Below are 13,392 nucleotides of genomic sequence, written 5' to 3'. Positions count from 1 at the left end.
ACCCTAGCAACCATGCATTGATTTGAATGAAAGAGACTGGAATGTGAATCGGAGAGGCCTGAATAGAAAGATGAGTAATAAAAAGTAGCAATAACAATACATTTGTAGCCTTACAGAGCATTTGCTTTCTTTAAATGGGGTCAGTGACCCCCCAAATGAAAGCTGGAAAGAGTCAGAAGAAGGAAAATAATGAAAAAAAACTATTAAAGGAGCCATAGGCCCACCCTATTCTCTCACCGAGACCCTTGACATGACCAACTACACATAACTAGTTAACTGATGCCCCTTACCTTACTGTACGTTATCATTGTAATTATTGTTGTTTGCCCATCACTGTTCACTGTGTTATAATTTACTTAAATTGTTAGTTTGTTCATTTTATAAGCTACCTATCATGGTATATGTGCACACTTTACGTTATAAGCCACATACAGCATAATACCGTGTGTTATGATTCCTTGAAACCTTTTGACATACTTTGCTTGTATCATACAAACTTAAATAAAGAATTTAAAATAATAAATGAAGACCAATCGAAAAGTTGCTTAGAATTAGCCGTTCTATAATATACTATAATTTAACTTAAAGGCGAACCACTATGGCAGCCCTCATACACATATATATATATATTAGTGGGCAGATGTGAGTGAGTGGGAAGTGGAAGTGTATTTATGCAGTGACAAGGAGGTGACTTGCAGTTGTGCAAATAAGCGACACCTGATTGCATTAACACCACATTGTCACACACTCCTCTCACAAAGTCGTGCGACAAGCACACCTCCCTGCTACAATTGCTTGCCAACATGATCCCTGACTTTGTGGGTGCCAGAGAGGAGGTGCCACAGAGAGGAGGTGCAGGGATGTAATAGAGTCCTGATAAGTACAACTCTTATATTGTGAAGCTTTGTGGGTACAGCACCCACCTCAGTGCCACGGGATTCTCTGACGTGGCTGGGATTGTACCAGGCTGTTTCTGGCAGGGAGTTATATGATGTTCTGCGGGTTTCTAACAGGTAAGGCGAGGGTAAGGGTTTTTGGAAGTATTTTTTGTAAAAGGTTACACATTGCTCTTTGGGGCAACACTGGGGGTTGTATGAAGTGCTGCAGGTTGCTTAGCATGGCTCTTGTAAGGACAGGGCTTATATGTTGTTAGCAACAGACAAACGTAGTGAGTTTTTCTCCAAAAAGTAATAACAAAAATGTAGTTAAAAGTTCAAACCATTTATGACATACAGGTGAGGGCCTGACACGTTTCATGCCTGTTGGGGCACTTACTCATAGGCTCACAACTTTTGTCCGTTGCTACTTGTTCATGCACCCGTGGACTGGGGTGAACTGTGAGGATATTTTTCTCCCCTTACTTTCATTGCCCCTGTTATTAGATACTAATTTTTAGTAGTATTGTTATTGGCAATTTGCATACAGTTATATGCTGATGCTCTGCTGGCCGGAGGAAGGAAAAGGGTTATTTGATGATGCTCTGCTGGCCTGAGGCATGGAAAGGGTTATATGGTGATGCTTTGCTGGCCTGAGGAAGACAAAGGGTTATATAGCAATGCTCTGCTAGCCTGAGGAAGTGAAAGGGTTATATATTGATGCTCTGCTGGCCTGAGGCATGGAAAGGGTTATATGGTGATGCTTTGCTGGCCTGAGGAAGGCAAAAGTTTATATGGTGATGCTCTGCTGGCCTGAGGAAGGGAAAGGGTTATATAGCAATGCTCTGCTAGCCTGAGGAAGGTAAGGGGTTATATGATGATGCTCTGCAGGCCTGAGGCAAGGAACGGGTTATATGGGGATGCTCTGCTGGCCTGAGGAAGGGAAAGGGTTATATGGTGATGCTCTGCTGGCCCGCGGAAGGGAAAGGGTTATATGATGATGCTCTGCTGGCCTGAGGCAGGGAAAGGGTTTTATGGTGATGCTCTGCTGGCCTGAGGAAGGGAAAGGGTTATATGGTGATGCTTTGCTGGCCCGAGGAAGGGAAAGGGTTATATGGTGATGCTTTGCTGGCCCGAGGAAGGGAAAGGGTTATATGGTGATGCTTTGCTGGCCCGAGGAAGGGAAAGGGTTATATGGTGATGCTTTGCTGGCCCGAGGAAGGGAAAGGGTTATATGGTGATGCTTTGCTGACCCGAGGAAGGGAAAGGGTTACATGGTGATGCTTTGCTGGCCCGAGGAAGGGAAAGGGTTATATGATGATTAGGGTTGCCACCTTTTCTAGAAAAAATACCGGCCTTCCTATATATTTATCTTTTTTCCCTATTAATAACATTGGGATCAACCATCATTTTTACCGGCCAGGCCGGTAAAATACTGGCCAGGTGGCAACCCTAATGGTGATATATAGGGTTATATGGTGAATATCTGCTGGCCAGAGGCAGGGAAAGGGTTACACAGTGATGCTCTGCTGGCCTGAGGAAGGGAAAGGGTTAAGGCTTTGCATACAAAGCGATTGCTCATAACAGAGATTAAAATTAAGTACACAGGGTTGCCCTGGCAAGGAAGGGGTTACCCAGTGATGCTGTGTATTTGTCCCTTCCCATTCAGGGTGGCACAGCTGGGCCTTTGTTCTCTCTGGTGCCTCACCCTGCTGCTGGCGCACACATCTCAACGGCTCTGCAGTTTGCCTTGCCCCCCCCACGATAACTATTTACAAACACAAGTTTTGGAAGTCCCAGTATGTTACGTCCTTGTGCCCCTCCCACCTTTCCTACCCGCCAGGAACAGCTGCTGAGACAGGACCCTCCCCGGGGAGACTCCAGGTGTGTATGGCAGGTATGTGCAGAGCCCCAGTCATAGGGGAGCTCCGTGCTGGGTAAGTGTCATCTCTCCTATTGAGCCACAGCCTGTAATGCCAAGTCTCTGCCACAGCAACTGCCACCTTCTCTCTTCTACTGCTGTGACAGTTGGGAGCTTTCACCTGTCTGAACATTCTTTCTTCACTCCTGTGCTTCTTGTAACATGTTTATTTAACTTGTCACGCCTGTGTAACACTCAATAGATCCTCAAAGAGGAACTATGAAAACGTATTATACTGTAAGCCTCATCATACTGAAATAAGAAACTTTCTAGATACAATCAATTAAATATTCTGCATTGTTTCTGAAATAATCAAGTTTATCTTCACTCTCCCTCTCTCAGCATCTGTTTCTCCTCATTCTGTCTTCATGCAGCAGTTGGGTGTCAGATAATCATTGACAGTTAAGGTGGCCATACACGGGCAGATAAAGCTGCCGATATCGGTCGTTTGGACCAATTTGACAGCTTATCTGCCCGTGTATGGGGGCTTCCGACGGGTCTTCCCGATTGATATCTGGCCACGATATCGATCGGGAAGGTTGGATTTTTAACCGACCGACCCGTCGGAGCCCCTTAGCGCATCGTAATTCGATCGTTCGGCCGAACGTTCGAATTACCCCCGATATAGCCATGCCGTTAGTGGCATATCGGGGAAAGATCCGCTCGTTTGGCGACATTGAGTCTATGGCCAGCTTTAGATCCAATATATCTTAGAGGGGAGGGGGGCTCCTTTCCTAGTAGATGAATTAGAGCTCACTCAAATAACTGATTCCAGTACAAACAAAATCTAACAAAATAACTGCCCTTTGTACAAATTCTGCATGTAGAGAGACATGATGTCTGGTGATTTTAATAGAGTGAGCTCTAATGCATCTTCTAGGCAAAAGAAGCCCCCCTATAAGGTATATTGGATCTAACTGTCAATGAATATTTGACACCCAACTCCTGCATGAATACAGAATGAAGAGAAACAGATGCTGAGAGAGGGATAATGAAGATAAATTTGATTATTTCAGAAATGATGCTGAATATTTAATTGATTGTATTTAGAAAGTTTATTATTTCAGTATTACATTTTCATTTTTGCGATAGTTGCCCTTTAAATACATTTATAAGTGGTCGAGCAGGCACAGGCTTTTTTTAACAGCCATCTATATGGTCTCTACCTATAGGTCCATATGGATTTTGGGTGATTTATTTGATGCATTAACTTGGTATATGTCCCTGCTGCATTGGATTACATGAACAGATTGGCCGCCTCTCTTGTTGGAATTCAGCGTTTATGGGTGGCGAGAGCCTTGTGCCGCCGGCATGTTGTACAACTGCTAGCTTGTATCGCTGCACGTATAACTTGCAGGTACTTGCTGTAGGACGGGAGCAAGCCTCAGGAATTCAATGCGTAAAATGTAACCCCTGCAGTATGTGTTATTGGGAGCAGCAGCAATGAAAGCGAATCAATTGGGTAAAAGGTATATAACAAAAGGTGTTTGCATTCCAGCTAAGCCTTTCAGTGTTCACTTACACAAAACAATAACAATGGTAGCTAGGGAGGAGTGCCCGCTGCTCACGCAGAATGGTATATAGGAGATGCCAGGCATTCATACTGGAAATAGCTGCTTTATAATAATGTGATCACAGCAGGATCCAGTAAGGCTCATTATATAAAGAGAGAGGCAAAATGCTATGGGGTTTTTTTTTTGGCTGCCTAGCAACTGTAGTTGCCTATTTAATCAATTTGCTGCTTAAAAGGGAATGGCATGTCGGTGGGCATCCGCCATGAAAGTGACAGCAGGTGGGCAGCCGGTTTTGTGGTAGATGCGCAACCCAAGGGCAGCTTCACTGGAAGGAGCAGCTGTGGGTCCAGAGTACATTGGGAACCTTGTCCTTACCTCCTCCCTTGGGAAGGTGAGAGCTGCACTCAAAGGAAACTTTCTGACTGCAAATAAAGCCCCCCACTGCCTGATACGAGAGTTGTATGAAAGTGCTCCCGCAGACGACTGTCATTCCATGGTTCTTGCGTGACAAGCTCTTGCACAAGAACTTCCGGTAGCATGCAATGGCCGAGGTTTGAAGTTCCCTCTGAGCTAATAAAGCTCAGAGATGCCAAAGTGCCCAAACAGTTTCTAATGTGGTTTTAGCAATCTTGGCTTCCTATATTACTCTATGCTAGACTATCGCAGGTTACTATTCCCTATGGTGCTCTTGGCTATCCCAGGCTTGAATTCTCACCAGTGATTTTGGCTCTTTTATACAAAGGATTATCTACAATTCTCTCGGCTATTCCATGCTAGGATTCCCTCCAATGCTCTAGACTATTCCATGCTAGGATTCCCTCCAATGCTCTAGACTATTCCATGATAGGATTCCCTCCAATGCTCTAGACTATTCCATGCTAGGATTCCCTACAGTGCTCTAGATTATTCCATGCTAGGATTCCCTACAGTGATCTAGATTATTCCATGCTAGGATTCCCTCCAATGCTCTAGACTATTCCATTCTAGGATTCCCTCCAATGCTCTAGACTATTCCATGCTAGGATTCCCTACAGTGCTGTAGACTATTCCATGCTAGGATTCCCTCCAATGCTCTAGACTATTCCATGCTAGGATTCCCTACAGTGCTCTAGATTATTCCATGCTAGGATTCCCTACAGTGATCTAGATTATTCCATGCTAGGATTCCCTCCAATTCTCTAGACTATTCCATGCTAGGATTCCCTCCAATGCTCTAGACTATTCCATGCTAGGATTCCCTACAGTGCTGTAGACTATTCCATGCTAGGATTCCCTCCAATGCTCTAGATTATTCCATGCTAAGATTCCCTCTAATGCTGTAGACTATTCCATGCTAGGATTCCCTACAGTGCTCTAGACTATTCCATGCTAGAATTCCCTTCAGTGCTCTAGGTCATTCCATGCTAGAATTCCCTATACTGCTGTAAGCTATTCCATGATAGAATTCCCTACAGTGCTCTTGGGCGAGGCTTTTCCATTCTAGGATTCCCTACAGTGCTCTAGGCTATTCCACACTACAATTTCCAATAATGATTTTGGCTATCCGATGCTAAGATTCCCTATAAATGCACTTGACTATCCCAGACTAGGATTCTTTTTAATGCTTTTGACTATCCCAGACTAGGATTCCCTATAATGCTCATGGCTATCCCAGACTAGGATTCCCTGTAATGCTCTTGGCTAATCAATGCTGAGATTCCCTATAATGCTCTTGTCTATCCCAGACTAGGATTCCCTATAATGCTCTTGTCTATTCCAGACTAGGATTCCCTATAATGCTCTTGTCTATCCCAGACTATGATTCCCTATAATGCTCTTGGCTATCCCAGGCTAGGATTCCCTATAATACTCTTGTCTATCCCAGACTAGGATTCCCTATAATACTCTTGTCTATCCCAGACTAGGATTCCCTATAAATGCATTTGATATCCCAGACTAGGATTCCCTAGGATTCCCTATAATGCTCTTGGCAATCCCAGACTAGGATTCCCTGTAATGCTCTTGGCTAACTGATGCCGAGATTCCCTATAATGATATTGGCTATTCCAGACTAGGATTCCCTATAATGCTATTGGCAATCCCATACTAGGATTCCCTATAATGCTCAATGCTATCCGATGCTGAGATTCCCTATAATGCTCTTGTCTATCCCAGACTAGGATTCCCTATAATGTTCTTGGCTATCCCAGACTAGGATTCCCTATAATGTTCTTGGCTATCCCAGGCTAGGATTCCCTATAATGTTCTTGGCTATCCCAGGCTATGATTCCATATAATGCTCTTGGCTATCCCATGCTGAGATTCCCTATAAGGCTTCTGTCTATCCCAGACTAGGATTCCCTATAAGGCTCTTGGCTATCCCAGGCTAGAATCTTTCTGTTCACTGCTAGTCTAGATTTGCAACCACAGCACTATGTTTCCCACAAAATATGTAGGACCAAGCAGTATAACAGTAACCCTGCCTGCTCCCAGTCATATCTCCCTCTGTCTGAGGACATTAGGTGCTCTTGTGCCAGATGTTCAGAAAAGCTGGAGGCCAAGAAAAACACATTACTGCAGGGGCAGCTAATTACACAGCATGGGCAAGTGGCCGAAGAGAGGCCAATGCCTCAAAGAGCCTGAAACACTTTGCCAGAGCTCTCATAACCCTTTGGCTGCTGGTGGGTGTGCAAGTGACTTTGCTGTCTCTGAATCCCATAACCTTCAGCAAGTTCAATGCACCACCTTGGTGGCTGTGAAAGGAGCAGTAGGACAGCTCAATTACTGCAGATAGGCTTATTATTATTGAGTATAATAGAAAAGTGAGTGTACATTTTCCCTTTAACTATAAGACATTTAAACAGGACTGTGCAGATTTCCTTGCAGATGTGCAGCGGATGTATGCAGGCGTTACACACACGCACATGTTTCCAGCCTCCAGCACATGTATCTGTTTAACCCCTTTCTAGCTAAAAGCCTGCATGGAAGCAAAACAAACCCCTTGCAGCTGACAATGTTGTTGTTAACCCCTTTTTTCCAATATTGAGTGCTTTTTTATTTGTAAGTGTAATTGCAACTGAAAGCAGTGTCTGTTCTATTCCCTGCACTGCTGGTCCTGACTATGTACTATTGAAACTAGAAATACTGCACACTTTTCCAGCCAAGACTTCAATTACCACAATGCCTTGCTCGCGATTCTCTGTTGAATTTATGTTTTGGAAAGTTTTAACATTTACTTGCATTATACCTAATTTTAGATCTGGGTTTGCAGATATAATTTCTAAGATACCCCTACCAACATAATGATTTGAATGCCAGATTATGTGTACCTTTATTATTGCTGGGCTGTCTCTCTGTCTCTGTTTTTCTGGAGTACTTACCCGCATTCTTGAATTTCAGGTCCCCAGCACAGGCCTCAGCCGCTTGTTAAAAGCCTCTCCTTGGAGCCAGCTCATGTCTGTGCTCACCCTGAAAAGCCCCAGCGGCAGCGTTCTGATCCTGCAACCTCTTCTGACTACAACGGGGTGCTCCCAGACCCCTCCACTCCTAAACCACTGGCTCCTAGGCGCCCACTGACTCCTAAACCTGAAGGTAATGATTTTCCTCTGTTTAATGAACACTGATGGGCACCCATAATCATTCATAATCGTCTAATGGATTGCAGGTACAGGTATAGGATCCCTTATCCGGAACCCCGATATCCAGAAAGCTCTGAATTACGGAATGGCTGTCTCCCATAGACTCCATTTAATCCAAATAATCCGAATTTTTAAAAATGATTTCCTTTTTCTGTGTAATAATAAAACAGTAGCTTGTACTTGATCTCAACTAAGATATAATTAATCCTTATTGGAAGCAAAACCAGCCTATTGGGTTTATTTAATGTTTAAATTAATTTATAGTAGACTTAAGGCATGAAGACCCAAATTACGGAAAGATCCTTTATCCGGAAAACCCCAGGTCCCGAGCATTCTGGATAACAGGTCCCATACCTGTACAAGGTAGCAGACAAAATGTTTGTGTATCGGATGCAGGTCCCGAGCATTTCGGATAACTGTACCAGGTTTGATCTTGCAATCCATTCGTTGTGAACTGATGCAAAAAATGACTTAACCCTGTCAGTTTCGGTAAGCCTACTGGGGAGACATACACTATAAGACCAAAAGTATCCAGACACCCCATCTAAAACGACATGTCCCCATTTGGAACACTCACTGCTGAGTTCCATTGTCAGCACAAGAACTTTTCCCAAGAGGTTTTCATGTGTGATCAGATGCAAACAAACCTAACATCATCATGTGGGTCACCCGTTGGACTCTGGTGTAGTGGAAGTGCATCATCTGGAGTGATAAATTACATTTTGCCAGTCTGACGGGAAAGTCTGGGTTTGGCAGGTGCGAGGAGAACACTGTCTGTTTGAGTGCAAAATGAGTATGGTTGAAAGAGAACCATAATGGTACAGTCAGTGTCAGGTGGACTGAGAATTAAAATAGGCCCTGGCATTTAAGGTAAACAGAGGCCCAATCGGCCCACACAGAAGCCCAAACAGCCCCCACCAGTCCACTAAATACTGACTTTCTATGGCACCTTATAGCAGCCCCTCTGGCATTTGCCAGAACCCACAGATTGCCAGTCCAAGCCTGGTCAGTGTTGGACTTGTGGGTGCAGGGCCCACGGGGCTGCCTCCGCAGGGGCCCCCGCCGCTCCCCCACACCGCCTACAGGGGCCACCCGCTCAATGCGCTGAAGGTAGGTTGCATTTATGCGTGTTCGTGGAAGGGAAATCAGAGACCTGGGGTGCGCTGGTGGGGTTCTGACCCTGGGTACAGTGACATTTGGGACTTCCTACTGTGTGCCAGTTTGGGAATGGCTTTCAGCACAATAATGCCCTCATTCACACTAAAAGGTCTGTAAAGAATTGTGTTGCTGAGATGGGAATGGAAGAACTTGACTGCACAGAGTCATGACCTCAGCCCAACTGAACCCCTGTTGGATGAATTGGAACACCGACTGCAAGCCAGGCCTGACCCCCCAACATTACTGATTCTCTTGTGGCTGAATAGAAGCAAATCTTGTTAACAGTGTTCCAATAGTTAACGGAAACCTTCCCACAAGAGCAGAGAACCTTATAGCAGCAATGGGAGGGGTAATTTTATATAGATACCCTTGGTCTGAGCAGGGTTGGACTGGGCCGACGGGACACCGGGAAAAAACCCGTTGGGCCCCCTGGCCCAGATCCTCTTCCACCTGCCTGCCTCTCCCTACCCCGACTGAAAGTAGAAGCAGGTGCACGCCAATTGAGGCGGGTTGCAGGCGGCCCTGAAGTTGGCGGGGGTCGGGCCCAAAGCGGGTGCATGTGGGACCCTAAGGTGGCATCCCCAGTGTGCCCGGACCCCCCCCCCCAGTCCGACTCTGAGAATGAGATGTTGGACATATAGTTGTCTGGATTCTTTTGGCCATATAGTAAATGACCTAGGGATTACTGCTAGCAGCCAGCATTTACAGGGTTAAGCCATGTGATTTGTATCAGTGAAAGCTGACTTACAGCCTATCTAGCATTGGAACAGTTCAGGTCCAAGTATCATGAGATCTGTAATAGGCATGAATAAAATAAATACAGTCAGAGCGTTTATTTGTATTACAATGGTTAACATAATTGGTCCCCAGCTTCAGGTTAAACACACATAGGTAGGTAGTGTCAGGACAACATCTTTTAGTTCATTAAAACAGCCACATAGTCTTCTGCACTAAAGTGGTAATTTGTGTTTTTAACATTCTTTTATCTTTATTGCCGTCACGGAGCGCAAAGTAAACGTTGTGTTTTCTCTGTACAACTGGGAATTTTTTTTAGGGTAATGAGCTTGGACTCCCCTTCCAGATCATTCCAGCTCTTCTATTGCATCCGTACCCTGTAGCAAATTCTCTCAGCACCGTGAAGCCATAAAGAACAATCTCTCCAGAAACAACTGGTGATTCGAATGGTAATAAAGCTCAGGATGGAGGGATACACAGACACTGTGACCTGGAAAGATCCATTCTCTGAGCTCTGGCAGGCAATAAAATTCTGCCTACGGGTCTGGCCAGGCGACAAATCTCCTCTTCTTTGCGGCGACTAATCTCCCCGATCTGCCTTCGTTTTCCAAAGTCGCCCATAATTGCCTCACGAGGAAACTTCGGTCGACTTTGGAAAACGAAACGCTCCGTGTGCCTGCCACCAGGCGATTTACATTTTAACCGGCGGAAGGCAGATCGGGGAGATTAGTCACTGCAAAGTAGAGGAGATTTGTTGCCTGGTGACTACTCTCCCCGAATCTGCCCGTGTGGCCAGACCCTAAAAAGAATATCGTATTTTGTCTTGACATGATCAGTCAGTTCTGTCTGGGCTGATCAGTTTGGGGATAGGCACATATCCAAGCCAGAAAGTGATAAATAAAAGGGATATACAGTCATTTACACATTTAATACTCGGTAATGTGGTTGCTGTTTTTGTCTGAACCTCTCAATTTCATATCAATTCTGTATTCCTCCCACAGTACCCCCGAAGCCGGCACATTTACAGAGCATAAGACGGCCACGACCTCCTGGGCATATCCCACCTCCTCCCTCCCGGCCATTGCCAGCAGACCCCCGACTTGCAAGGATATCGTTGTCACGCCCTGACAATAAAGATGGAACCCCTTCCGCAGTCACATCTCTGATTGAAAAATTTGAGAGGTAAGTAGAAAAGAATCAGCATCAGAAGAGGTGATGTGTTAACTCCTGGAGGTAAGGATTGAACTACAGCTCTCTGTACAGCTCAGGTCTTTTGATAAGCTGCGACATTGAGTGTTGGTCTCCATAATGGAAATGACACACAATGCTATTTATCGTCTGCAAAATGCCATAAAATACCAAAATGCCATAAAATACCTTGCCATAGACAATGCTGAGAATGTGTGTGTTTTAGCTACGGAGATTCGTCTTATTGTCTATGGCAGGTTATTTCCTGGCGATAAATAGCACTGTGTGTCATTTCCATTAGAGAGACTTACACGGGGAGGCACATTTATCAAAGATCAATTTTCGAATTCATGTGAGTTTTTTTTCAACTCCTTTAAATTAGATTTTATTTGAAATTCGATTGGGGGGTTATTTTATAAAAAAAAAAATAAGATATCTAAAACTTGCACTAATTTTACCAACTCGAAATCTCGAATTCGAATCGAATTCGACTAAACTCGATTCGAGTTTTTTTCTCCGAAAAACACTTTAATGTCAGGAAGGCTACTAACATGTCCAAATTGGTCCCTGGACCTCTCCCATTGACTTATACATGAACGCGGCAGGTTTTAGGTGGCGAATAGTTGAATTCCAGTACTTAAAGGGCCAGAGTATGATACATCTTGAAATTCGATTTTGAATTAAATCTCAAATCGAGTTTGGCTAGTTCACAATTCGAATTTGAGAGTTTTGACCAAAAAAAAATTTGAAAATTCTATTCTGAATTTTCAATTTGACCTTTATAATCAGCCCCTCAATGTAACAGCTGATCAAAAGACCTGAAGGCAAGCTAACTTCTGCTCAGGGTCGGACTGGGGGGGGCTTGGGGCCTACCGGGGCTACTGGCCCAGGGCCCCCCTGCCGCTCTGGTGCTCCACGTGTGTGCGGACGCACACATTTTTTTTATACCATGACCTCCCGACAAAGGAAGCGGATCGGGGCCGACAAGAGCGCGGGGCCCACCGAGTTTTTTCCCGGTGTCCCGCTGGTCCATTCTGACCCTGCTTATGCTCCATTGTTTCAAGAGTCAGAAGACACAGTGAGACGCTGCAGGGCCCACTTTGCAAACCCAGGGGTGCTGAGCTTTTATGCGATACAAAAGGCGCAGGCTATTATGTACAACTGACTCCGGTCTGGAAAGGGTTACCTGCTGCAGGAAGGCAGCTGCACAGCAAACTCTGCTATATTCCACAGGGCAGTGTTCAGGAAGGTGTTATAAATTAATGTTCTGCACAACTTTCCCTTCTGAACCAGATGGCTTATAAATCAAACACTCTCATCTTCTATATTCCACAGGGAGCCCATCATCCTCCCCGTAGAAAGAACAACTGTGGGTCATGACACCGACATAAACACTGGGATGGACGGTTCTCCTTCTCCCTCTCTCGAGCATTCAGGTTACAGCATGGGGGAACTGGGGCACAAGCTTCTTGACTTGCTGGAACCTGAGGTATCCCAAGGCAGCCTGGAAAGGAGACGACGGCTCGTTGTGGAGGGAGAAGACGCTATTGAAATGGGAGAACAGGACCCTGGGGGGAAACTGGCGAACAGAGACAGTGGCATTGACAGCATTAGTTCCCCCTCCACCAGCGAGGAGATGTGCTTCCTCGGGGAAGTGGATGAGGGTGGCCGTGAGGAGAGTGAGCCCCATCATATTGCAGCCCAGCATGACTCAGAAGGCGACAGCGACATGGAGGATGGAAGTGGTGACGAGGGTGAATTGCCACCTGAAAGACTGGACCCATGTGAGGTAAAACAAGGCCGCTGTAGAAACCATCTTCAAGGCCTATTCCTCTTGATTGTTCATGTCTGGTGAATAATGAAAGCAAAGGAATATTGTCTTTATCCCCATAAACTGCTGTAACTTCAAAGCCCTGTGCCTCTTCATACATTGGTTTCCCTCACGCCTTTCCCTTATGGTCACTGTCCAGATATTAGAAGGATTTGCCCCTTTGAAAATGATGAAGGAAATAGATGTCATATCCACTTCCTATGTTCCTGTCAACTTCCTGCCTTCCCTTTTCCTTCTGTTCTTCTCCCCCTTTCTCCCTGCTTTCCTTTCTTCAGGTTGGGGTTGGTGGGTTGATTTGTCCTTTAATCCCTTTCTTCCTATGTTATTTCTGGACAGTCTCTGCCACCTCCCTCCACTTATTTCACTTTGTTGTTCTCTCCCCCACAGTTCACAGCTCGGCAGAAGGTGTACAAGATCGCTAATGAGCTGCTGCAGACAGAGAAAGCCTATGTGTCACGCTTACATCTGCTGGACCAGGTGATAACCTACTATTGGAGACATTGTGCCAGGCTATCTAATCCCACCTTCTCTGTCCTTCCCTTAAAGAAGACCT

The 13,392-nt window shown here is 45.2% G+C and overlaps 1 protein-coding gene across 5 annotated transcripts in view; it reads left to right on the top strand.

Moving 5' to 3' along the window:
* The window catches only part of fgd1.L (FYVE, RhoGEF and PH domain containing 1 L homeolog), an 85,813-nt gene that overhangs the window by 55,568 nt on the left and 16,853 nt on the right, over positions 1 to 13,392 (top strand). For 3 of the 5 annotated variants that reach the window (XM_041573182.1, XM_041573183.1, XM_041573185.1), the window contains exons 2-5: positions 7,689 to 7,880; positions 10,822 to 11,002; positions 12,344 to 12,797; positions 13,227 to 13,316. In XM_041573182.1, the coding sequence (XP_041429116.1) occupies positions 7,689 to 7,880; positions 10,822 to 11,002; positions 12,344 to 12,797; positions 13,227 to 13,316 (917 nt within the window). Of the gene's footprint in view, positions 1 to 828; positions 1,014 to 2,750; positions 2,773 to 7,688; positions 7,881 to 10,821; positions 11,003 to 12,343; positions 12,798 to 13,226; positions 13,317 to 13,392 lie in introns of those variants that run through there. The other 2 variants (XM_041573184.1, XM_041573186.1) reach the window with 2 other exon arrangements.

The sequence above is a fragment of the Xenopus laevis genome, chromosome 8L (genome assembly GCF_017654675.1).
Source record: "Xenopus laevis strain J_2021 chromosome 8L, Xenopus_laevis_v10.1, whole genome shotgun sequence".
NCBI classification, from domain to species: Eukaryota; Metazoa; Chordata; class Amphibia; order Anura; family Pipidae; genus Xenopus; species Xenopus laevis.
The sequence above is the reverse complement of the archived record's forward strand: the minus strand, read 5'-3'. Positions and strand labels throughout refer to the sequence as shown.